At 44.1% G+C, this 27,141-nt stretch overlaps 1 protein-coding gene across 4 annotated transcripts in view; it reads left to right on the top strand.

The window, feature by feature from the left end:
• Positions 1 to 27,141, top strand: part of LOC140453661 (ephrin type-A receptor 7-like) — a 596,634-nt gene that overhangs the window by 547,008 nt on the left and 22,485 nt on the right. For all 4 annotated transcript variants that reach the window (XM_072548551.1, XM_072548549.1, XM_072548548.1 and 1 more), the window contains 3 exons: positions 6,986 to 7,189; positions 12,818 to 12,967; positions 13,378 to 13,571. In XM_072548551.1, coding sequence (XP_072404652.1) covers positions 6,986 to 7,189; positions 12,818 to 12,967; positions 13,378 to 13,571 — 548 coding nt within the window. The remainder of the gene's footprint in view (positions 1 to 6,985; positions 7,190 to 12,817; positions 12,968 to 13,377; positions 13,572 to 27,141) is intronic.

Below are 27,141 nucleotides of genomic sequence, written 5' to 3'. Positions count from 1 at the left end.
GGAGCAGATACGGTGGAGGCGGAGAAATTGGGAATACGGGATGGCATTTTTGCAAGAGATAGGGTGGGAAGAGGTGTAATCCAGGTAGCTATGTGAGTCAGTGGGTTTGTAAAAAATGTCAGTGTCAAGTCGGTCGTCACTAATGGAGATGGAGAGGTCCAGGAAGGGGAGCGAGGTGTCAGAGATAGTCCAGGTAAATTTAAGGTCAGGGTGGAATGTGTTGGTGAAGTTGATGAATTGCTCAACCTCCTCACGGGAGCACGAGGTGGCGCCAATGCAGTCATCAATGTAGCGGAGGAAGAGGTGGGGAGTGGTACCGGTGTAATTACGGAAGATCAACTGTTCTACATAGCCAACAAAGAGACAGGCATAGCTGGGGCCCATACGTGTGCCCATGGCTACACCTTTGGTCTGGAGGAAGTGGGAGGATTCAAAGGAGAAATTGTTAAGGGTGAGGACCAGTTCGGCCAACCGAATGAGAGTGTCAGTGGAAGGGTACTGTTAGGGACGTCTGGAGAGGTAAAAACGGAGGGCTTGGAGGCCCTGGTCATAGCGAATGGAGGTGTAGAGGGATTGAATATCCATGGTGAAGATAAGGCGTTGGGGGCCAGGGAAACGGAAGTCTTGGAGGAGGTGGAGGGCGTGGGTGGTGTCTCGAACGTATGTGGGGAGTTCCTGGACTAGGGGGGATAGGACAGTGTCAAGGTAGGTAGAGATGAGTTCAGTGGGGCAGGAGCATGCTGAGACAATGGGTCGGCCAGGGTGGTCAGGCTTGTGGATCTTGGGAAGGAGGTAGAACCGGGCAGTGCGGGGTTCCCGGACTATGAGATTGGAAGCTGTGGGTGGGAGATCTCCTGAGGTGATGAGGTTCTGTATGGTCTGGGAGATGATGGTTTGGTGATGGGGGGTGGGGTCATGGTCGAGGGAGCAGTAGGAAGAGGTGTCCTCGAGTTGGCGTTTGGCTTCAGCGGTGTAGAGGTCAATGCGCCAGACTACCACTGCGCCCCCTTTATCCGCTGGCTTGATGGTGAGATTGGGATTGGAGCAGAGGGATTGGAGGGCTGCGCGTTGTGAGGGTGAGAGTTTGGAGTGGGGGAGGGGGGACGACAGGTTGAGGCGGTTAATGTCCCGGCGGCAGTTGGAAATGAAGAGGTCGAGGGCAGGTAATAGGCCAGCGCAGGGTGTCCAGGTGGATGCAGTGTGTTGGAGGTGGGCGAAGGGGTCCTCGGAAGGTGGGCGGGAGTCCTGATTGTGAAAGTAAGCTCGGAGGTGGAGGCGACGGAAGAATTGTTCGACATCACGGCGTGTATTAAATTCATTGATGCGTGGACGGAGGGGGATGAAGGTGAGTCCTTTGCTGAGGACTGATCGTTTGTCCTCAGTGAGTGGGAGGTCTGGAGGGATGGTGAAAACTCGGCAGGGCCGGGAGCTGGGATCTGGTGTGGGTGTGGAGCTGGGAGTGGGGGCGGAGCCAGTACCTGGAGTGGGTGTGATGGTGGGGGAATGGGGGTGGAGGCATGAGCTGGGGTAATGTTGCCCTCAGGGTTCTGGGGTGTGGGTTTCGTGACAGGGGGGTCTGTGGGGGCCGTGTCAGCAGAATGCAGGTGAGTGGCGCTGGTGGGGATGGAAGTGGTGGTGACCATGGCAGTAGGGGTGGCGGAAGTCACTGAGCATGTGGCATCAGCGATGATGTGAGGGCCGGAAGTGGCTGTGGGAGTGGCCATGATGTGGGCGGAAGTGACATCATCACTCAGCGTGGGCGTGGTAGCTGCGTCAGCCGCATGGCTAATGGCGTTTCCGAGGCCAGGGGAATCTTCTGGAATGTTTGAGGAGCGCTGGTTATGGAGGTGGGTGGATAAAAGTTTGTTGTACTTACAGTTTTTGATGTTTGAGATGGAATTGAAATACTGTTTGTTGAGAGTATGAATTCTCCTGAGGATGTAGTACAGAGTGGGTCCTTTGCAATTCTGAGAGAGTGTGGCCCTCAGCTGAGGCAGGGATGACTGGAGAGAGGTTAGGTGACGGCGCATTGCTGCAAGCGTGGAGCGGAGGATCCTGAAGGAGAACTGTTGCTGGTGTTTTTGAATCTGTAGTCTGTACTGTTTGTCCTGTTCGGGTCTGAACTCTGCTGGTTTAAAGGTGGTCTGGAGTCCGTGTGGGATGAGTTGGTTACGGAGGCATGCACTGAGGAAGCAAATGTGGCTGTGGTACCGAGTTTGTTTCACAACATGGTTGAAGAGCTTCAGAGCAGAGGAAATGACCTGGGAGTTGCAGTGGGAGAGGGACTCCCTGAGATTCTTGTAGAGAGAGGAGGAAAACTTCTTCAAGGCAGGCATCCTTGCAAGAGGATTCGCAGTAGGGTTAAAATCAACAAGGTAAAAACAATGACTGCAGATGCTGAAAATCAAATACTGGATTAGTAGTGCTGGAAGAGCACAGCAGTTCAGGCAGCATCCAACGAGCAGCGAAATCAACGTTTCGGGCAAAAGCCCTTCATCAGGAATAAAGGCAGTGAGCCTGAAGCATGGAGAGATAAGCTAGAGGAGGGTGGGGGTGGGGAGAGAGTAGCCAACTCGAGGACACCTCTTCCTACTGCTCCCTCGACCATGACCCCACCCCCCATCACCAAACCATCATCTCCCAGACCATACAGAACCTCATCACCTCAGGAGATCTCCCACCCACAGCTTCCAACCTCATAGTCCGGGAACCCCGCACTGCCCGGTTCTACCTCCTTCCCAAGATCCACAAGCCTGACCACCCTGGCCGACCCATTGTCTCAGCATGCTCCTGCCCCACTGAACTCATCTCTACCTACCTTGACACTGTCCTATCCCCCCTAGTCCAGGAACTCCCCACATACGTTCGAGACACCACCCACGCCCTCCACCTCCTCCAAGACTTCCGTTTCCCTGGCCCCCAACGCCTTATCTTCACCATGGATATCCAATCCTTCTACACCTCCATTCGCCATGACCAGGGCCTCCAAGCACTCCGTTTTTTCCTCTCCAGACGTCCCCAACAGTACCCTTCCACTGACACTCTCATTCGTTTGGCCGAACTGGTCCTCACCCTTAACAATTTCTCCTTTGAATCCTCCCACTTCCTCCAGACCAAAGGTGTAGCCATGGGCACATGTATGGGCCCCAGCTATGCCTGTCTCTTTGTTGGCTATGTAGAACAGTTGATCTTCCGTAATTACACCGGCACCACTCCCCACCTCTTCCTCCGCTACATTGATGACTGCATTGGCGCCACCTCGTGCTCCCGTGAGGAGGTTGAGCAATTCATCAATTTCACCAACACATTCCACCCTGACCTTAAATTTACCTGGACTATCTCTGACACCTCGCTCCCCTTCCTGGACCTCTCCATCTCCATTAGTGACGACCGACATGACACTGACATTTTTTACAAACCCACTGACTCCCATAGCTACCTGGATTACACCTCTTCCCACCCTATCTCTTGCAAAAATGCCATCCCGTATTCCCAATTCCTCCACCTCCGCCGTATCTGCTCCCAGGAGGACAAGTTCCACCATAGGACACACCAGATGGCCTCCTTCTTTAGAGACCGCAATTTCCCTTCTCACGTGGTTAAAGATGCCCTCCAACGCATCTCGTCCACATCCCGCACCTCCGCCCTCAGACCCCACCCCTCCAACCGTAACAAGGATAGAACGCCCCTGGTGCTCACCTTCCACCCTACAAACCTTCGCATCAACCAAATCATCCGCCGACATTTCCGCCACCTCCAGAAAGACCCCACCACCAGGGATATATTTCCCTCCCCACCCCTTTCCGCCTTCCGCAACAACCGTTCCCTCCGTGACTACCTGGTCAGGTCCACACCCCCCTACGACCCACCCTCCCATTCTGGCACTTTCCCCTGCCACCACAGGAAGTGTAAAACCTGTGCCCACACCTCCTCCCTCACCTCTATCCAAGGCCATAAAGGAGCCTTCCACATCCATCAAAGTTTCACCTGCACATCCACCAATATCATTTATTGTATCCGTTGCTCCCGATGTGGTCTCCTCTACATTGGGGAGACTGGGCGCCTCCTAGCAGAGCGCTTTAGGGAACATCTCCGAGACACCCGCACCAATCAACCAAACCGCCCCGTGGCCCAACATTTCAACTCCCCCTCCCACTCTGCCGAGGACATGGAGATCCTGGGCCTCCTTCACCGCCGCTCCCTCACCACCCGACGCCTGGAGGAAGAACGCCTCATCTTCCGCCTCGGAACACTTCAACCCCAGGGCATCAATGTGGACTTCAACAGCTTCCTCATTTCCCCTTCCCCCACCTCATCCTAGTTTCAAACTTGCAGCTCAGTTACTGTCTCCTTGACTTGTCCGACCTGCCTATCTTCTTTTCCACCTATTCACTCCACCCTCTCCTCCTTGATCTATCACCTTCATCTCCTCCCCCACTCACCCATTGTACTCTATGCTACTCTCTCCCCACCCCCACCCTCCTCTAGCTTATCTCTCCATGCTTCAGGCTCACTGCCTTTATTCCTGATGAAGGGCTTTTGCCCGAAACGTTGATTTCGCTGCTCGTTGGATGCTGCCTGAACTGCTGTGCTCTTCCAGCACTACTAATCCAGTATTCAGCCCCTCAAGTCTGCTCTACAATTTACAGAACAACTTCAATTATCTGAACAAGACGGGCAGGGAGTGTTGTGTTCAGATAAATGATTGTTCGGATAACGTTTTGTCGGGACCTTGAGATCTTGTTCTGATAATCCAAAATTCGGATAATTGATGGTTGAATAACCGAGGTTGGTCTCTGATAGGGTCATGCTAATCTGATATTCTTTTAAATATCCATTTCTCTCTTATTTGAATAATTTTAAGGAGTTAGGGTACACTGCGAGAGGCTATTTTCTCAGGTTGGGGAGTGATGGACTAAAATAGAGAGCAGAGTTTTCAGGAGTGGAATTGGGAAACACTGCTGCACCCAAAAGACAGTTAATGTTTGAACTCACGTTCCACATGCATATTAATAGTGCGACCTCATTTTAAATCTGAGATTGATAAACTCTTGTCTTCCTTTTTGTCCATTCTGGTGGCTCAAGCATATAGTTAAGGTTTCCTGATGCCATTAAAGAAAGAACAGAGAGCCGGCTTTTGTCTGCACCCACACTGGCTGCTCAAACTATTTTTAGTGGCCAATCAGCTCACTGTAATTTGTGTTCTTTGATCTTGGGAAGTGAGCTTTTTTAAAAGCAAGGCCACATTTATGGTGTACCCTTCATTGCTCTGCACAGTGTTTTCTCCCTGAACCACTGTACTTTTGGGATGAAGTTGCTGCCAAAATGATAAGAATTCCAGTTGTCTGATCCAGCAGTTATTTTTAAAAAAGCATGGATATATGTGCAAGAAAGTGTCCTGTGTCACTAAAATGAGGAGGTGAGGTTGTTTGTGAACCTTGCTATGTGTTAAATAACTGCCTAGAAATGGTTGAAATTAAATCATTGTATGTGAAATGTTTCCCGATAGATTCAATAACAAGCTATGAAAATACAAATTTACATGTTTTTTTCCTTTTTGCAGACACATGTTTATGCCAGAATTTATGTTGAGAGTCAAATCTCTCCTCTAAAACAGTGTAGCCGTGGTTTAACAAGATGCATTGCCCAACTGCCAGAATAGCTTCCCTTCCCAAAACCAAAATAGAAAAAGCAGGAAAAGCACAGAAATTACTGTTATTATCGAAAAAAGTGTGATCGTTAGGCAGGACAATGACAATCTACTGTGAGCTATTCTCAGAAAGAAACTCAATTGGTGACTTGTATTTTTTTTTGAAAGCTTCGACAATATGTCTATCACTATAAAGGCCTAGACTGTGTGTTTAGTTTGTGAAAGGTAAAAATAATTAATCACTGGCCACAAAGGCCTATAGACATATCTGTCCATTAGAAAGAGAGACAGAGTTGTTTATATATAAGTTGAAGGGAAAACTTCACACAGTGGTCTTGTCATTCTAAGGAGCAATTTCAAAATTTCTGACGGCCAACGGTAAGGAGGTGGATTAAAATCCTCCCGCTAATCTCAGGCATCTTTCAGGTCAATATCTGAAAGAGATGGGCAGGCGCCATTCTTGACATAGGGACTTTGTTTATCTTTTGACTGGATCCAAACACCTTAAACAGCCGTTGTGGTAATATACCGTGAGAGGTGTAATAGGGAACCATTTGGAAGTCCCCAGGAACTGGTTCCCCAGGAATCACATGGACAGTTTGAACTTCCAATGGTCAATCACCTCCCATCTGAAAAAAAAAGCTGCCAATGGACAGATTTGTGGGCGGCACAGTGGCACAGTGGTTAGCACTGCTGCCTCACAGCGCCTGAGACCCGGGTTCAATTCCCGCCTCAGGCGACTGACTGTGTGGAGTTTGCACTTTCTCCCGTGTCTGCGTGGGTTTCCTCCGGGTGCTCCGGTTTCCTCCCACAGTCCAAAGATGTGCAGGTCAAGGTGAATTGGCCATGCTAAATTGCCTGTAGTGTTAGGTGAAGGGGTAAATGTAGGGGAATGGGTCTGGGTCGGTTGTGCTTCGGCGGGTCGGTGTGGACTTGTTGGGCCGAAGGGCCTGTTTCCGCACTGTAATGGAATCTAATCTAACTCTGAATTCAAGTTGGATACTTCGGAGAGTCTCAACTCCCTTGCCTGCATTGTTACCGAGCACAGGTTAAAGGGATTGAAATCCACTCGAACTTCTACAAAAGTACAAAACCTGTCCACACACACACAACCTTAACTGACCTGACCTGACTTTCTTGTCAACAAAATCCATGAATTTGTTTCTCCACCTCCCTCAACAATCTGGAGATGATTTTAAGCCCAAAACAATTTGGAAGAAATGGAATGTAGCTGCTCACTGTGACGTACTATATGTTGTTGTTGTTGTTGTTGTTGTTGTATTAATGATTGTTTCCATCCAAGTAAAATGATAAAATGATGGGTTATTTCTGCAGAAACATGAGGGCCAGTTCACAGTTATTCAGCTTATTGGCATGCTGTGTGGAATAGCATCTGGGATGAAGTACCTCTCTGAGATGGGTTACGTACACAAAATCCTGGCAGCCCACAAAATCCTGGTCAGCAACAATCTGGTGTGTAAAGTGGCGGGCTTCCGGCAAGTACATGAAGAGAAGGTGGACTCGGTGTTCACAACTATGGTGAGTGGAATAGACATCAAACAGCTGTCCTGCACCTTAAAGACATCTTGAAGTCTTATTGCGACCCTCGCATTAAAAAAAAGGCATCAATACTGGGCCCCATCTGAAATATGCCACAATATATCATCTTGATTGTAACAGAAAGGTAACAGAAAGAACTTCCATATCAGCATAGCAACATTTCATGCAATTTATACAAGTTCCATTTGATTGTCTTGTTTGCTGCTTCAATCCTCCATCATCCTTTTAGTTGCATCCAAATTTTGTACTCACCGTTTGAAAAAAATGGGCAACTTAAGTAGAAGGCCTCCTTTGTTCCCTCACAATCTTGTTCATTACTTGCCTTCCACAAGATCGGCCTTCGGCCTGTTTCCCTCTGTCCCCCTTACTTTCTCTCATTTTTCTTTGTATTCTACTTTTTGCTCTTTCTCCTTCCTTTCTTTCTCTTTCTCCCCCTCTCTCTCCCCTTGGATCTGCACCCCTTTTCAAAATTTTCTCCCTCGACACAATGGCACAGTGACAGCAGTGTGTATCATATACAAGATGCACTACACCAATCTGGGAACATACCTTCATAGAGGATCCTCCTAACCAATGGCCTCCATCGCCATTGATCTATCCCCATTAATCATATTTAATAAAAATCTATTGGGTTTGCCAGTGTTTGCTCAAGCTATAGATTCCAGTTTGGTTTGTCAGTTTCAGGTATTTCAGTTGACCTCTAGGCACTACAACAAGACTTGCCAAAGTGAATTGGGGACTGTCAGTGAGGTCACAGGCTGAAATTTGAGGTTGTCCCTTTGAGACAGCAGCAGGCAGCATGGAACTCTCTAATGGAGATAGAACAGACTCTCATATTGCATTCATTGCAATTTTCAAGCCTCAAAATGGGCTTGCAGTGGGAAAAGATTTGAGAAGCACTGTTTTGGGTGAGAAATGCAGACTTCTGCAGCCCTGTGTATAGAAAAAATTGCTTCATGATTTTAGTCCAGGATGGAGCTCTTTTGCTCAGGCTTTTTCCACTGGACACAGAGTCAGACAGTCATAGAGATGTACAGCATGGAAACAGTCCCTTCGGTCCAACCCATCCATGCCGACCAGATATCCCAACTTAATCTGGTCTCATTTGCCAGCACTTGGCCCATATCCCTCCAAACCCTTCCTATTCATATACCCATCCAGATGCCTTTTAAATGTTGCAATTGTACCAGCCTCCACCACTTACTCTGGCAGATCATTCCATACATGTACCACCATCTGTGTGAGAAAGTTGCCCCTTATCTTTTTCCTCTCACCCTAAACCTGTGCCCTCTAGTTCTGGACTCCCCCACCCCAGGGAAAAGACTTTGTCTATTTATCCTATCCATGCCCCTCATGATTTTATAAACCTCTATAAGGTCACCCCTCAGCCTCCAACGCTCCAGGGAAAACAGCCCCAGCCTGTTCAACCTCTCCCTATAGCTCAAATCCTCTAACCCTGGCAACATCCCTGTAAATCTTTTCTGAACCCTTTCAAGTTTCACAATATCCTTCCGATGGGAAGGAGCCCAGAATTGCACGCAATATTCCAACAGTGGCCTAACCAATGTCCTGTACAGCTGCAACATGACCTCCCAACTCCTGTACTCAATACTCTGATCAATAATGAAAGATATACTAAACGCCTTCTTCACTATCTTGTCTACCTGCAACTCCACTTTCAAGGAGCTATGAACCTGCACTCCAAGGTCTCTTTGTTCAGCAACACTCCCTAGGACCTTCCCATTAAGTGTATAAGTCCTGCTAAGATTTGCTTTCCCAAAATGCAGCACCTCCCCTTTATCTGAATTAAACGCCATCTGCCATTTCTCAGCCCATTGATCAAGATCCCATTGTAGTCTGAGGTAACCTTCTTAGCTGTCCACTGCACCTCCAATTTTGGTGTCATATGCAAACGTACCAACTATACCCCTTATGCTCACATCCAAATCATTTATATAAATGATGAAAACTATTGGATTTTTTTCTTCTATTTCTTTCTATTTGTCCCATCCAAATGATCTTCCAGCTAAATATGTGACCACCACCTGCGTCTCATATATATCAAATTTCATTATCATTTTAACACCCCTTTTACAGATGCACCATAGAATGCATTCTATCTGAATGCATCATAGCTTGGTATGGCAACTGCCCAGAATCATGAGAAAACTACAGGGAGTTGTGAATATAGCCTAAGCCAGCACACAAGCCAACCTACCATCCATTAACTCCACCTTCACTTTTCGCTGCCATGGAAAGGCTGTCAACATCATCAAAGACCCCACCCACCCAGTTATAATCTCTTCCAACCTCTTCCATCAGACAGAAAATACAAAAGCTGAAACACACAGACTAAGAGGTTCAGGAACAGCTTCTTCTTTGCTATTATTAGACTTCTGAAAGTACCTCTCAAATTTCAAATCTAATGTTAATCTTGATTTTTGTGCACCTTCTTTGCAGTGCTAACTTTGCATCACTCACTCTGTTCAATCATCCTGTGGTCTTTGTATGTTATGATCTGATTGTACTGCACACAAACAAAATGTTTCCCTGTACTTATAGACATGTGACAATAATAAATCAAATCCAATTAGATCAACATTCTCGAATGAAGGGGGCATAAACCTTTTAATAAAAGGCTTTGTTTTAATATCTGCTTTCTCTGTTGGTTTTCAGATAACCACACCAAAAATTGCACATGTCACAGCTCGATTAAGGCTTCACGTAATATTTAATGGCTCATTACCCACTTAAGCAATATTAAAGGACCATTTGGCTGATGATTGGCTGCTAATTTTTCATTGTCGGCCATTCTTACAAATCATGTCTGAGTAATCCAGCAATTCATTAATTACTGGATGAAAAAAGCCCCTCCTTTCCTCCTACAATTTACAATCACTGGGAAATTTCAGCCTGAGGAAATCAGCCAGCTGTAGATTCCAGTTTTAGATTATTTCTGTGACAGGAAGGAGCATCTAGGTGAGAAATCCTTTATTTAACAAGGTCCTGAAAGTGCTTGTAAGTCAGGTGGGCAGCAGCTAATTTCTTCAGAGCAGCTGAAAGTGAAATTCCTGTTTTACATCCAGAGTTTCTAAACTAGGAAGAGTGAGTAATTTTATTAAGATTGTAACCTGTTTTCATGCATCCAGTTTCCTACAGTTTCTGCATAACTTTGTGGTTTATACTAATGAATTAGTTACCTTTATTGTAACACTAATGCTCATTCTGTGATCATCTCTGCTGTGGTGTCTTGTATACTGTTCTGATAGGGCACGAGAAAAGGATTTGGAAACACGTTTTCTCCAAGCTCACTTAAGGAAGCAAGCATTTTGTCTGCCACAGTATTCTCACACATCCACAATACTCTTCAGTATAATTTACAAACCCATAAAAATGACAGCTTAAACAAACAACATCTCTCATGACAATGATTCTCATTGATCATTCTCCTTTATTTGTGTCCACAGTGACAGAATGAGCATCAGTCTTTTGCGAGGGTAATGTTCTTGAGCAGCTTTCCCCAAGTTTGTAGGTTATGGATTGAAACCAAGCTCCAAGGATTTGAGGGCAAAACTCTGCACTGACACTCCACTGCAGTGCTAATGGGGTGCTGCACTTTCAGAGATGCAGGGAATACTGCACCAATGAAATGCCTTCCTTTGGATGAGGCATTTAAATGTTGTCACATCTACTCTCCCGGATGAATGGAGAGGATTGCATGGTGCTAGAAGGTCAGGGAAAGTCTCCTGACCAATAGGATAAAACAGGATCTGAAGTAGACCATTCACCCCCTCAAACTATTTTGCCGTTCAGGAAGATCGCCAACTGATCTGGCTGTGGTTCAAATTCCACATTCCTATCTATCCCCCCTTAACAACCCTCGAATCCCCTGCCTAGCAATGATCTGTCTACCTCTGTTTCCAAATTATTCAATGACTCTGTCTCCACCACCTTCTGAGATAGTGTTAAAAACTCACACAGCTCTCTGACAGAGAAAAAAATTATCGTCATCTCTGTTCTGAAAGGGAAACCCATAATTTTGAATTAATTTTAATGTTTAATTGCATTTAGCATCACTTGGAAAAACAAATTGGATTATTTGATAATTATCACATTGCTATGTAGAGTTACAGAGATGCACAGCACAGAAACAAACCCTTTGATCCAACTTGCTCATGCCGACCAACATACAAATCAATCTAGACCCATTTGCCAGCATTATGGCTATATCCCTCTAAACCCTTCCTATTCATGTACTCATAACCGATGATTTTTAAATGTTGTAATTATACCAGCCTTCACCACTTCCTCTGGCAGTTCATTCTGTACATGCACCACCCTCTGCATGGAAAAGTTGCCCCTTAGATCCCCCTTAAACCTTTCTCCTCTCACCTTAAACCTATGCTCTCTAGTTCTGGACTGCCCCACCTTGGGGAAAAGATTTTGTCTATTTACCTTATCTGTGCACCTCATGATTTTATAAACCTCTATAAAGACCACCCCTCCAATGCTCCAGGAAAAACAGCCCCAGTCTATTCAGTCTGTCCTTATAGTTAACCTCTGGCAACAGCCTATTAAATCTTTTCTGAACCCTTTCAAGTTTCACAACATCCTTTCTATAGCAGGGCGACCAGAATTGCATGCAGTATTCCAATAGTGGCCTGACCAATGTTCTGTACAGCTGTAACATGACCTCTTAAATCCAATTTCTAGGAGCTTGCTGTGCAAGTGAATAAATGTTGCATTTTCTACATCATTACAATGACTACACTTAGAAAGTCCTTCAATAGTTTTAAATCACATTGGGACTACCCTGAGATCACAGAAGTCACTATGTAAATGCAAGTGTTTTTTCTTCTGTTTCAAACTTTTACGTTCCCTGTGTTTCGACCTTTTCATCATATAATTTTCTCAGGAGCACAGAAAAACGAGGAGGCCTCAGGCCTGTTCTATCATTCAGTTCCGTTTTGAATGATCTTTCTACTAATGTCATCTACCTGTCTGTTTCCATAACACTTAGGATTCTAGCCAAACAACAGTCAATTAATCTCAATGTAGAAAGTGTTCTTAATTGACATGATTACTCTTTTTGTGAAGAAGTGCTTCCTGATATCACCCTGAACCCACTCAACTCAAACTTGAAGTCAATGCCTTCTTTTTCTTGCCACCACCCAACAGCAATTATTGACCTTGACAAACTCATTCATCTTAATTAGCTCACCTGTCAATCTCTGTCTTCACATCAATGCATTTGTTCTCATAATTGAGCCTTATGAGTTCCAGAGTCATGCTGGTGAATCTGTACTGTGCCCCTTGAAAGCCCATATGTTCTTCCTGAGGAGTGACTCACAGAGCTGAATGCAGAAATCAGCACCAAACATACCAAAGATAAACTAAAAGGTATTCAAACTTAACACCAGTTCAGTAAGTCACAAATGGGATAAATATCCCCTCTGTGCAGTTGTGGTATATTTACTTTTCCTTCTCTCTAGACGGAGAGAAAAGTTCAAAGGATGTGTCTTGCTGTAGATCCGACTGCATCCTTTATGGTGATAGGTTCCAGCAGTGTCAAAATTGAGCCTTGTCTGCCAATTCTTTCTGAAACAGGGTGGGAAAACCTCTGTCCTGTGGGCAGCTCCAGAGACCATCCAGTACCATAGATACAGCACAGCCAGTGATGTGTGGAGTTTCGGGATAGTCATGTGGGAGGTGATGTCCTATGGAGAACGACCTTACTGGGACATGTCTAACCAAGATGTAAGTCACGTGGTTGGATCCTAAATGTGTAATTATCACTCAATTTTGAGCAAAGGTTCAGCAAACTGCAGAAGAGTGAATGTTTAACTTCACCATTAGGACAGTTTGACATAATCTGTTGTTAGTCTCAGATCTGCATGTCATATTTGATTGCTTGCAATGTAATTAGATTTTCTGATACAATCATCTTCCAGTGAACTGTATGGTTAGCAATTGGATGTTATTGTTAAAGAATATTCAGATGCATAATTTTGTCTTGGAGAATTCTGCACAGAGGGACCATTTGATATTTTACTAGCAAAAGAATAATGAAAGCGTTTGTAGCTTGGCACAGATTCAACTCCCTCTGTGGCTGATTGTGAATTTTCACAACCTCTGGGACCTCTGTTTTAAAGTGTTTGCCGTTTCAGGTCATTAAAGCGGTTGAAGAAGGTTTTCGTCTCTCTGCTCCCATGAACTGCCCGTCCAGACTCCACCAGCTCATGCTGGAGTGTTGGCAGAAGGATCGCAATGATCGGCCCAAATTTGCACAGATTCTGAGCATCCTTAACAAGATGGGACGCAATCCCGAAAGCCTGAAAACCATTCCCAATGGCTGCGTCAGGTAAACTCCCAATCTGAGCCTTGCGCTTGGCCTACGTTTGTATCTAACTGATGGACTTGGACCTTAGGATAGTCATATGGTAGTTTACAATGCTTTATTTATGTACTGTTTTACTAGAGATGATGGAACCAGTGCATGCAGATTTCACCATTAAAGTCCCCTTGTGATTTCCTAATCATCTACCATCTGCTCTGTTTTGATAGCATCTAACCTGATATTTATGGATGTAACATCTGTTTCGGTAGTAATGTGCTAACTATATGTTAAATGTAAATGACTTTAGAACCAATGCACTATTCCCTCATTCTACTTCATTCTTGCGTGAAATATATAAATTTAAGAGATTTTTGTTTAATGTACATCTGTGTTCCTTAATCCTTGAAATCCTTCTACTGGCCTTGGTATCTGGGTTGCAATGCAGCCTTTATTTATCAATTCCTGTGGATTGGATATGGATAGTGTTTTGGGCAGTTTCCAAACAGTACCTTATAAATGCAAGTTTAAAAAGCATCGAATGTCTCAATGCTTAACAGAAATCATTAGACCTACCATAGCCTCATTCCTATAAATCACAAGGCTATCTAGTCTGAGGAAGGGACAGTGCAGAACTGTTCCTCTGAAGAATGCTTTTAAATCACACTAATGAAGAAGCTCAAGGGATTTTTAGCTTGACTTGAATCCATGCACTGCATGATCTGTGCGTGTTTCAATGGATATCTCATCTAACACTTGTACCTAGCCCTGATATGACAATATTATATAATGATTGCCATTCATGAAAGAATATTTTCATGTCAGACATCTCACCTGTTGTGAACAGGCGGGTCAAATATAATGTTAATCAGTGGAAGCAACTTCAATTCTGTAATGGATTCAGGCTTGTGGATTTCTTGCACTATAGTTCATGTCCGATCAGATTGGTCACTGTGCATAGCAAACGCTAAATCTCCCTCCCAATCACTGAAGGAGCAGTGAGGGGCCAGCCCTGACTCCCAGCTGGGTATCTCCCCACTCCTCCTTCACCACCAAGTGGCTTTCTCTTGCTGTCTCCTTCCTGTGTCTCCCCTTCATTCCTTGCCTTCTGTCTTGAGTGATGAATGAGAAATTCAAATGGTGTGAGTTTTGTTTTTACAGTTGAGTAGAATTTTGTTGTTGATGGAATGTAATTAGGGAGCAAATTGTACCGGGGACAAAACGTTAGAAAACCTTGATTGTTTATTTTCTGCTTCCATTATTCACCAATTAGATTTAAACACTTAACCTAATGAGGAAAGGAAATTGACTTCACGGCTCAAGAGATACGCCATACATGACAAATGCAAGAAATAATGTTGTGATGATATAAAATAGGGCAATTAGTTGTGCATTTTACCCTCCCATCACCATGGTGACATGATAGACATTAATGCCTCTAATAATCTGATTTCACTGGTGATGTAGTTACTGAAGAGCTTATGGTTGTGAGACACATAATTATTAAAGCAACATCAGAACCATAGATGGGCCATAGATGGGCCATTTGGCTCCTTAAGCCAGAGTAACTTTTAATAGGATTGTGCTGATCTGATGTGACTATCACCTCACTTTTCTACCTTTCCCATAACCCTTCACTCCCTTATAGGTTGAAAGTCTGTCTAACTCATCCTTGAATATATATACATTGACCCAGCCACCAGCACCGACTGTGGAAGAGAATTCCAAAGCTCTCAGAGCATTGATCCTCCTTCTCCTTTGTGCACAGGACATTTGTGAGGCCACTTTTGGAATACTGCATACAAGTATGGTCTCCCTGCTATAGGAAAAATGTTGCTAAACTTGGAAAAAGTGCAGAAAGGATTCACAAAGATGTTGCAGGTTTGGAGGGTTTAAGCTGCAGGGAGAGGCTGAATAGGCTGGGGCTATTTTCCCTGGAGCATCAGAGGTTGAGGGATGACCTTATAGAAGTTTATAAAATCATGAGGAACCCAAGTCTTTTCTCCAAACCCTTCCTATTCATATAACCATCCAAATACCTTTTAAATGTTGCAATTGTACCAGCCTCCACCACTTCCTCTGGCAACTCATTCCATGCATGCGCCACCCTCTGTGTGAAAATGTTGCCCCGTAGGTCTCTTTTGTATCTTTCCCCTCTCACCCTAAACCTCGTTCTGGACTCCCCGACCCCAGGGAAAAGATTTGGTCTATTTATCTTATCCATGCCCCTCATGATTTTGTAAACCTCTATAAGGTCACCCCTTAGCCTCCGACGCTCCAGGGAAAACACCCCCAGCCTGTTCAGCCTCTCCCTATAGCTCAAATCCTCCAACCCTGGCAACATCCTTGTAAATCTTTTCTGAACCATTTCAAGTTTCACAACATCTTTCCAATAGGAAGGAAATCAGAATTGCACACAATATTCCAACAGTGGCCTAACCAATGTCCTGTACAGCTGCAATATGACCTCCCAACTCCTGTACTCAATACTCTGACCAATAAAGGAAAGCATACCAAATGCCCTCTTCACTATCCTATCTACCCACAACTCCACTTTCAAGCAGCTATGAACCTGCACTCCAAGGTCTCTTTGTTCAGCAGCACTCCCGCGGACCTTACCATTAAGCGTATAAGTCATGCTGAGATTTGCGTTCCCAAAATGCAACACCTTGCATTTATTTGAATTAAACTGCATCTGCCACTTCTCATCCCATTAGCCCATCTGATCAAGATCCTGTTGTCAACTGAGGTAACCTTCCTCGCTGTCCAATACAGTATGTCATCTGCAAACATACTAACTGTACCTCTTATGCTCACATCCAAATTATATATGTAAATGAGGAAAGGTAGTGGACCCAGCACTGATCCTTGTGGCACTCCACTGGTCACAGACCTCCAGTCTGAAAAACAACCCTCCACGACCACCCTCTGTCTTCTACCTTTGAGCCAGTTCTGCATCCAAATGGCTAGTTCTCCCTGTATTCCGTGAGATCTAACCTTGCTAACCAGTCTCCCATGGGGAACTTTGTCGAACACCTTACTGAAGTCCATATAGATCATGTCTACTGCTCTGCCCTCATCAATCCTCTTTGTTACTTCTTCAAAAAACTCAATCAAGTTTGTGAGGCGTGATTTCCCATGCACAAAGCCATATTGACTATCCCTAATCCGTCCTTGTTTTTCCAAATACATGGACATCCTGTCCCTCAGGATTCCCTCCAACAACTTGCCCACCATCGATATCAGACTTACTGGTTTATAGTTCCCTGGCTTGTCCTTACCACCTTTCTTAAACAGTGGCACCACGTTTGCCAACCTCCAGTCTTCCGGCACCTCACCTGCGACAATTGATACAAATATCTTAGCAAGAGGCCCAGCAATCACTTCCCACAAAGTTCTAGGGTAGACCTAATAGAGTCATAAGGGGCAGAGGTACTTAAGTGTCCAGTTTAACAATGGCAGGGGAGTTGCCAGTTCTCCCAGTTCAGGTTTTTTTTCTAGTTTGGTTTAGCTGCAGCAGTCACAAGATGCTGAAGTCTAGGGAAGGAAGGCAAGCTTCAGCGAATGTTTCCTGACTGACTTTCTCTCTGAAATCTCTTTGGATGTTGTTCCCTCCTGCCCGTAAGAATCTGTGTTTGAAGTATCCTTTTTGCCAAGGGGTATGTTTATAGGATGTCACTGGATTGGAACAGCTCCTTAATTAAGTATCAGGTCAATTTAAGTTTTCTAATAGTTAAATTATTCTAAATACCATTTTCTTTTGTTCATTTTTCAACTGTAGTGTTTTTCTGTTTTGCTTAAAGCTGGGTGGTTTGACCAGCTACATCACACCTGGAGCACCCACTTCACAACAGCCTTTAAAATAAGGAAAAGTTAGGGTCTAGTCTACCTTCTTAAAATATTTTAAGGGGGTCTCACCTGGTCCGTAACACATTCATCTGAGCTCTAATAAGTATGGGACAAACTTTCCCACGCCTTTCTGAAAAACAACCATTTAATCTCCGATCATCCCCTGAATGGCTTCCCATGCAAACATGACTCTCCCTAGGTTTGCTGACCAAAACTGTACACAATACTCCAGATTCAGTTTCACCAATACCCTGAATAGTCAAATCATTATTATTACTTTAATAATGCAACTCATTTGCATAAAGGCCAACATTCTAACTACTTGCTGCATCTGCGTACTAATGTTTTGTGACTTCCATGCATAGACTCCCAGATCCCTTTGTGTGACAGCATTCCATTTCTCTCCCATTGAAATAATACTCTGCTTTTCCATTCTTTCTGCCAAAGTGGACAGCCTAACATTTTCCCATCTTCCAAATTTTGTCTGTTCACTTTACCTGTGTATATTCCTTTACTGACCATTTGTATTCTCCTCACAAATCACTTTTTAACCTCTTTATCTCCTGAAATTTAGCAACAATATACTTGGTTTTATTCAAGTCATAAATAATGAGGCCTCAGGACAGGTCTACAAGATACAGGTTGCCCACCTGAATATGGCCCATTTATCTTATCTCTGTCTCCTGATAATTAGCCAGTCCTGTATCCATTGTAATATGTCCGTTCTAATACAATGAGTGTCAACCTCCATCTTGTAACCTCCCATTGCTTGTTTCTTCATATGTTTGATCAGCTTGCTATTAAAGGTATCTCTGCTGTTCACCTCAGCTGCTTCATATGGAATAAAGTTCCACATTCTATCTACTCTGTATTTTTTTTTATTCTTTCAAAGTACAGAGGAACCTCGATTATCCGAATGTCAATTATCTGAATTTCAGATTATCCGAAGGAGATCTCAAGTTCCCGATAGAAACATTACATCAAAGATGTGTTTCCAACACTGATTGCATTTTTTGTTTACAATGATTAAAAATGAACCCAGCTTACTGAAATGCTGCTGCGAACAGTCCTGGACATCGATGGGAGCCTAGGCACCACCTCCAAATGACTGACTGCCCGCACTCTCTCTCTCCCCACACTTTCCCTGGGGTTCTACACAGGGTTGCACCCTAAACACCCCTTCCCTAGATAGTCTCTCAACATTGCCCTGTACAGGTTAAAAGTGGAACTTGTCAAGAGGTTGTAGTAAGACGTATTGCGCACTATTTGGAGACTCACCTCAAAGGCAGCAGCAGTCTTACTGTTGGTGTCCAGTCCGGATGCCCTGGAGTGGGAGGATGGGTTGGGGGGGCCAGAGGGGTGTGGGTGGATGGTGGGTGGTGGGAGGGGGCTCGCACGGGGTGTGCTGCTGCATTGTCTCCTGAATGGGTAACGGACTTAGCAAGTGCTCACTGCGTCAATCCCATTGAACTAATTGGGGGTGTGTGGTGGAGACGGGACACTTCAACAATGCTGCAGGTCCCTGACACACAAAGTTAAAAATCACACAACACTAGGTTATAGTCCAACAGGTTTAATTGGAACCACACTAGCTTTCGGAGCGGCGCTCCTTCATCAGGTGATTGTGGAGGCCATGTGTTAATCACAAAACCTTTTTTTTAGAAGTTGCATTCTCAGGTTAACTGTAATAATTGGTATTAGCACGTGTAACTGTAACATATTGTCTAGTTAACACCAATTGTTACAGTTAACCCGAGAATGCAACTTTTTTAAAAAACATTTTGTGATTTACGCATGAAAGAAGTGAAACTATCATGGTATTCGGACAGATGAAAGATTCAACAGACAATCAAGGTATTTTTCAATGTATAATTTCAGTTACATCTCACTGTAAACTTTTGCTATAAATTCTGTGTCTTACAATTGTGTACTCCACAACCACCTGATGAAGGAGCAGTGCTCCGAAAGCTAATGCTTCCAATTAAACCTGTTGGACTATAACCTGGTGTTGTGTGATTTTTAACTTTGTACACCCCAGTCCAACACCGGCATCTCCAAATCCTGACACACAAGTGTGCGTCTGCTCAGAATAAAACCCTGAGACAGAGAAAGGGAGCAAGGCAGGCAGAGAGAAGAAAAAGGAAACTTCCAAAAACTCCGAGCCCCAGAGGTGAAGCATTGAATCAATTAACTGAATAATCAGTTATCTGTACGAAATAGTACCCACCCATCTCTTCAGATAATCGAGGTTCCTCTGTAGTGTGGGAGGTGCTGGCTGGGTCAGAATTTATTGTCATAATGCCTTTGTGAGCTTCCTGCTTAAACTGCTGCAGTCCTTGGGGAGTGCGAACACCCACAGTGACAGCAAGAGTGAAGGAATAGTTCCTTCTGAATTCCTTTTCCAGTTTATGAACAAATATCGGCTATTTATGGCCTGTTGTCATTTGGAAACCAAAACCAAAGAAATTAAGGACATTATTATTAAGCTCTTTTAGCAGCCATGCTTTCTAAATGTTCCATCTTTTCAATGGTTATTTGGTAACGGTAATAGAACATGAAATCACAGTACAGATCATGTGGCATGATATAAAGATACTGTTATGCCAATTAACGTCCCAGTGCCAGGAGCTTTGCTATTATTCGGGAGTCAGATTGGGTGTGGGGGAGATTGAATGCAGCATGTAAAGCGCAGTGGAAGGGTCTTGATTTTGCTTATTTGTAAGGATTAGAGCAGCATGACAGCAAGACAGTATGCTGCCTCACAGTGCCAGGGACCAGGTTCGATTCTAGCCTTGGGCAACTGTCTCTGTTGAGTTTGCACATTCTCCCTGTACCCGGGTGCTCTAGTTTCCACTCACAGTCCAAAGATGTGCAGGTTCGGAGGATTGGCTCTGCTAAATTGCCCATAATTTCCAGAGTTGTGCAGGCTAGGTGGATTAGCCATGGTTTAAAACCTCATGTTGAGCTATGAGGATGGCTCTGTATGGAATGCTCTTTGGCAAGTCAGTGCAACTGGATGGGCCAAATGGCATGTTTCCACTTTGTAGGGATTCTCAGAATGTTTTAAAATTTGAAATCACCAGACACACACCAATCCACAACTGATCACTTTTCAATATAAAGAGATCTGTTGCTAACATGCTGGACAAAGGGCTGAACAGACTGTACCAAATTAATGTATTTTCCTACATGATATCCTCAACACCATGGCATCATTGAGCTGGCTATTTTAATTGGCATGGCAAAATATTTAAGAACCATTTATGATAATGGACCCAAGATAAATTGTGGAATATTGCAGGTTTTGTTAGTTGATGCACAGTTATGATTTGAAATTTTGCAAATTTCACAGCTACATGACATGTTTTTTTAAAGTGGTATTTTTACGAGTGACAAGCAAGTTTTAGTTTTACATAACGTAAGATTTTATATATATATAAAATAAAAAATGTGTTAATTGCAAAATACTACTGTAAGTTAATGAGTGAAATACAATGAAGTTACTTACACATTCAAAGATTATATGCAGATTAGGATAAAAATACTTTTATGCAGGTGAAATTCAGTTCAGTTCCTTAAGATATTGGTGCAGCTGAAATGTTGGGTTAGCTGGATGAGAGATTGAAGTCGAAGAGCTACGTTCAGCAGCTGTGATTACTTTTGTAGCTGAAAAGTCTGCTTAATTAGCTGCATTCATTAGGTAGCGTGGCTTAGGGAACAAGTGAAGATCCCTTTTCCTTACTGGTTCTGATATAATTATATTTGAGGGCTCCTTTTCAGCAGAACAGAAAGGATTTCTGAGCAGATTCCTCTGTAACTCCAGAGGCAAACAGAAAACCCAACTCTTAAACTGCTCAAACTGAGTGCTATGGCCTGATACTGTCATTGCATACTCTACTGAGGCCTGTGCACAAAATGGCAGCCCCCAGACAGACTTCAGACAGTTCAAAACTCAATGTGGCTATCCCAATATGTTTTCACATTATTGAATTATGCACCAAGACTGGAGCATTATCAAATTGATTGCTTTATTTTAAAATGAGGTAATTAACATTTTTAAATGTCCCAACCATTAGCTTGAACAGCTCTTACTGTTCCAGGTTTGGTGAGGTAGAAAAGAGATATTTGCAGCTCCATGCATGGAATTCTTTGTTAATGAGTTATTGACCCATGGGGAAGTTTGCCTTGGATTTCAAAAGTAGGTTGTGACCCTTTTTCAGATAAATTTAATTCAGTCCCTCATTCTGTCTGAACACAGTTAAATCCACAAGTGAAGTTAGGTGACTTTTAAAAAAATTGGCAGCCATTTCTTTTTAAGATTTTACGGTTGCATTTTAAAAGATTACAGTGTATCACAACATGCTATAATAAAATAACCACTCATTTGTGTAGAATTTTGCAAGAATTGTCAGTTTGTGTGTTGCTGTGATTAGACATGTTGCTGTTGGCATGATCCCATAAGACATTTCCCAAAATGCTCCATGAGCTGGTGATGTTGTTATTTTACATTAACGCTGTAATTGAACAACTTACCACATTCAATCTCAAATTTGTAATAACTATCATTACGAACAAACTCCGTTATCGAAGTAGCTTCCACATCAAGAATCAGTTCCCAACATCTTCCTCTCTTGTTTTATTTTTATTTACCCTCCTGTTCTATATTCTGTTACCTTTTTTCTCATCCTCTCCCTGCCTCTAAAACTGTCTCTATCCTGTTTATTTTCATTACACCACCTCTCTTTCAGTCTCAGTTTTTCTCTCCTTAGCCTTTCTCTCCCATCTCTCTTTATTCCATTGCCTTGCCCCTACCATTCTTACTCTATAGAGACTCTATCGATCTCTATCTTCCCCTACTCTCTTTCCTTCTACATGCTGTACACTCTCACCTTGACCTTTCCAGATCTGCTTGTTTTCCTCACTCTGTTATTTCTCCTCTCTCCCTACCCATACTCCCTCTTCTTCCCCTCTCTCTCTATTCTTGCCTTTCTCTCTCCTCGTTTCCCCTCTCCGTTAACAGAGATTTGGGGGAGCCCATTCAAGAAAAGCTGAAGTTAACATGCTGATATAGCCAGCAATTTAAAAAAAGACAAATGTCATGTTGGCCTTTATTGCAAGGGGATTATTATTATTATTTAGTTCTCACAAATCCCAAAACCAAGTGTTAGCCTCCTCATTTGCTGAGTTTAAGTTGACTGGTCTGTAGAATTAACACTTCTTGGTAACAGACAGGAATAACAGTTGGCAGGTGGATAAGGACTTTGTACTGAGGACTCAATGCTAGAGGTTGGCTGTCCTGAATCTGTTTAGCAAGGAGCACTCTCTCAGTCTGCCGCCTTTCAGATGGAACTTGTCAGCGGGAACCTGTTTCTCATTCCTAAATCCAAAGGCTGCTGGATCTTGCTCAAAACGCTTGCTCCAAATGGGGTAAAGTGAAGGAAGGTGGGCAGTAGGTGGATTGAATGGATTGTGAGAAATTAGGGTCCCCTTTAAAACTGTATGCTTTTACTACATCCCTGTGTAGCATGAGACCTCTTTTGACTGAATTATGGTAGTAACCCACTTTCTATTGCATAAACAAAAGGTTTACCGGGTGCAACAATGCCATTTTATGAATGCAATGGTTCTGAAAATAAGAAGGTTTTGTTCTGAGAAGGAAAGATAACTTTTAAATGGCGGTGGGCAAGGGAACAATGGTCATCTGATGTCATGAGTAGTTGTCCCATAGTCATTGGTCAAAAGGATTCAGACAATTGGACAAATGTGAGGTGATGCATTTTGGAAAGTCTAGTACAGGTGGAAATTATACAGTGAATGGCACAACCCTTAGGAGTATAGATATGCAGAGGGATCTGGGTGTGCAGGTCCACTGATTACTGAAGGTGACTGTGTAGGTGGGTAAGGTAGTAAAAAAGACCTATGGCATGCTTGCCTTCATTGGAAGGGACATTGAGTACAAGGATAGACAAGTTATACTGCAGCTTTATAGAACTTTAGTTAAGCCACACTTGGAATGTTGCATATGGTTCTGGTCTCCACACTATGAGAAGGATGTGGATTCTTTGGAGAGGGTGCAGAAAAGGTTTACCAGGATGTTGCCAGGTATAGGAGATTTTAGCTATGAAGTAAGGTTGGATAACTTGCATTTGTTTTCATTGCAGGAGTTTGCGGGGCGACCTGACAAAAGTTTATAGATTGTGAATGGCAACAATAGAGTAGAAAGTATGCGGCTCATTCCCAAGGTGGAGGGGTCAATGACTAGGGGATACAGGTTCAAGCTGCTTGTGGGGAAGTTAAAAGGAGATGTGTGAGGCAGGTTTTTCATACAAAGGGTGGGGAGTGCCTGGAACGTGCTACCATAGGAAGTGGTGGAAGCAGACACAATAGCAGCATTTAGGAAGCACCTGGACAAATACATGGATAGGAAGGGAATAGAGGGATATGGATCCTGTAAGTGAATTCAGTTTTAGGATGGAAGGGCAAAATGTGTTGGCGCAGACTTGGAGGGCCAAAAGGACTTTTCCTGCACAATGTTGTTCCTTGTTATTAATTGATTGACATTGAGTAAATGACCTAGAAACAGGTGACATTAGCAACTGTTCAGGGATAGGGGCTGGTACTCATTGAGTATCCCTCATCGAGCAATCCTCTTCAAACAGTCCTTGGATATAGCAGTCCGTATTGGGTAGTCTTCATCAGCTAGTGCTCACCGAGCTGGCTTCTCCAAGTGGAAAATGGGCCAGAAGAGGAGGAGGAAGACTTGTGGAAGAGTCCCCTCATCCTCAACTACAGAGCAAGATACATTGACAACTTTCACAAGGTGAAATCGCTCGCTCTACACCTGCTTGTTCTCAGCTATCCACGAACCATCCCGAGTTGTCACAGTTGTACACTTGCTTTATCTGGCTAACATCTAAATGCTTCCTTCTTAACAAACTCAATAAACCACGAGAAAATTGCTACAATTTGTTGGCTGCATATTGAAGATAACTGTGATCAATGAGCTCATCATGGAATGGGTAATGGAGTTGCAACACAAATGCTTTTGACCAGCTTGTGGATTTTACCATTTGGCGGATGTGAGGGAAAAGTGACATTTGTGAGGGCTGGAAGCCAGAGGAGAGGTGTTGAGTGGAAGGTTCCAGGTAGGAGCCACATGGTGGCACTCAGTGAAGGTCAACATGATGTGAGTGATGATCTGTGTCAGACAGGCACACAGTACTCTGCTGTGGAATATGACAGGGCGAATGCTGAGGTCCAGAGTATCATGACAGCAGCACCCCATGTAAACCAAACAAGTTTGGTTGGTAGTTTGTTTCTGGATTGGGTCTTTATTGCAAGGAGTTTGCAGTACAAGAATAATGAAATCTAACCACAGTTGTACAGGGCCTTCGTGAGACCACATCTGGAAAGCTGTCTGCAGTTTTGAACTCCACATTTGTGAAAGGATATCAACTTGCATTTGAAATGATAGTGATGGCACGCTCAAATCCTTGGGTGAGGGGGTTATCTTGTAATGAAAGGCTGTGTAACTTGGATCTATACTGTATGGAGTGATAAAGAGTTGTTGAGTGATTGGCATAGAAGAAGCCCTTCAGCCTGTTGAGGCTGTGCCAACCTATCTACACTAATCCCACTTACCAGCACTTGGCCCATAGCTTTGAATGTTATGGCATTTCAATCACGCATCTACATAATTTTTAAAATTTATGACGTTTCCTGCCTCTATGGCCCTCACAGGCTGTACATTCTAGATTCCCATTGAGGGCAAAAGGTTTCCTTAAATCTCCTCTGAGCCTCCTGCCCTTCATCTGAAAATTATTAGTGACATTTCATGTAAGGGGAACAGTTCCTTCCACACTGCCTATGCCCCTCATACTCTTATACACCTCAAACAGGTCCTCCCTCAGCCTTCCCTGCTCCAAAGGAAACAACCTGAGCCTGTACAGTTTCTTTTCACAAGTAAAATGCTCCACCCTAAAAGGCACCATCCTGGTGAATCTCCTCTGCACTCTCTCCAATGCAATCACACCTTGTCTTTCCTCAAGATGGCACCGGCACAATAGATAGTGTTCTGGGATTGGAGTCTGGACTCCTGAGGGCAGTAGGCCCAGAGCCTGGACTGCTGGTAGTGGTAGGCCCAGAGCCTGGACTCCTGGTGGTGGTAGGCCTAGAGCCTGGATTCCTGGCGGTGGTAGGCCTAGAGCCTGGATTCCTGGCGGTGATAGGCCTGGAGCCTAGATTCACAGCGGTGGTAGGTTCAGAGCCTAGATGCCTGGTGGGTGGTAGGCATGGAGCCTGAACTCTTGGTGGCAGTGATGTGGTGGCAGCAGCAGAACCGAGATCTCCTGGGGCATCAGTGTCATCATTGTTGTTCCTGGAGCGGGACTCAAGGACCAGAACACCTTGCAGAGACCTTGCAGAAGCCCTGAAGCCGAGCTTGTGATCCCAATTTGAACAGAAGATAAACTCTTAGTTAAGTAATTTCTTTTTATCCACATTGTTACTGGCAACAAAACACTTGTCACTGTATCTTCAATTTATATGTGACAAGAAATCATTCATTCATTCACTCACTCACACGCTCACTGGAACTGCATGCAGTGCTCCTTCTGTGTCCTAACTAAAGTTTTATACAGCTCCAATATAACATCGCCACACATATAATCTGTGTCACAACTGTTGAAGGTAAATGTCTCATATGCCTTCTTAACTACCCTGTGAACCTGTCCTGCTGCCTTCAGGAATCTGTGGACAACCACCCCAAGATCCCTCTGCTCTTTTGAGCTTCTTAGTGTTCTGCCATTCATTGAGTACTCCCTCGTCTCGTTATTTCCTCCAAAACACATGACCTCACACTTTCTTGGGTTAAATTCCATCTGCCACTGATCTGCCCATCTGATCAATCTATCTGAACATCCTGTCACCTAAGACCATTTTTCTTACTGTTAACTACCAAGTCATCTACAAACAACCCCCACCCCCACACTCTCATCTATATAATCTATCTCACTTTCTCTGTCTCTCCCTGTCTGTCTGCCTATCTCTCTCTCTGTCTATATCACAAACAGCTGTTTTTAACTGAGTTTAAAAGAATGAGAGGCAATCTCATCGAGGCCTACAAGATTCTGAAGAGGCTTGGACTGGGTCAGTGCTGAGATGTTGTTCTGGCTGGTCAGGTAATCTAAAACCTAGGGGCATGTGTGTCTGCATCATTTCAGGCTGGGATAAGGAGAAATAACTTCACTTATAGAGCTGTGAATCTGTGGAATGCTCTACACCAAAGGGGTGTGGAGGCTGTATCAGTGAACGTATTTAAGGTTGAAATGGACAATTTTTGGTCTCACAGTGAACGAAGGGGTACAGGGAGTGGGCAGGAACTCAGGATCAGTCATGATCATTTTAAATGATGGAGCAGGTACAATAGGTCTACACCTTTTATTTCTTGTCGTGGAGAAAGTGAGGAATGCAGATGCTGGAGATCAGAGTCGCAAAGTGTGGCCCTGGAAAAGCACAGCAGGTCAGGCAGCATCCGAGGAGTGATGATGAAGGGCTTTTGCCTGAAATATCGATTCTCCTGCTCCTCAGATGCTGCCTGACCTGCTGCGCTTTTCCAGTGCCACACTTTTCAACTTAGTTCTTTCTCGTCAGCCCCTCACTCCTCACTACTGCTCGTCCCTTCCCCAAACCCTTCCCTTCACTTTCACTCTTCCCCCCACCACCCTCTCGTCAGCTTGTTCTCTCTGTT

The sequence above is a fragment of the Chiloscyllium punctatum genome, chromosome 27, assembly GCF_047496795.1.
Source record: "Chiloscyllium punctatum isolate Juve2018m chromosome 27, sChiPun1.3, whole genome shotgun sequence".
In the NCBI taxonomy this organism is placed as follows: domain Eukaryota; kingdom Metazoa; phylum Chordata; class Chondrichthyes; order Orectolobiformes; family Hemiscylliidae; genus Chiloscyllium; species Chiloscyllium punctatum.
This window is presented reverse-complemented; position numbering and strand designations above follow the sequence as displayed.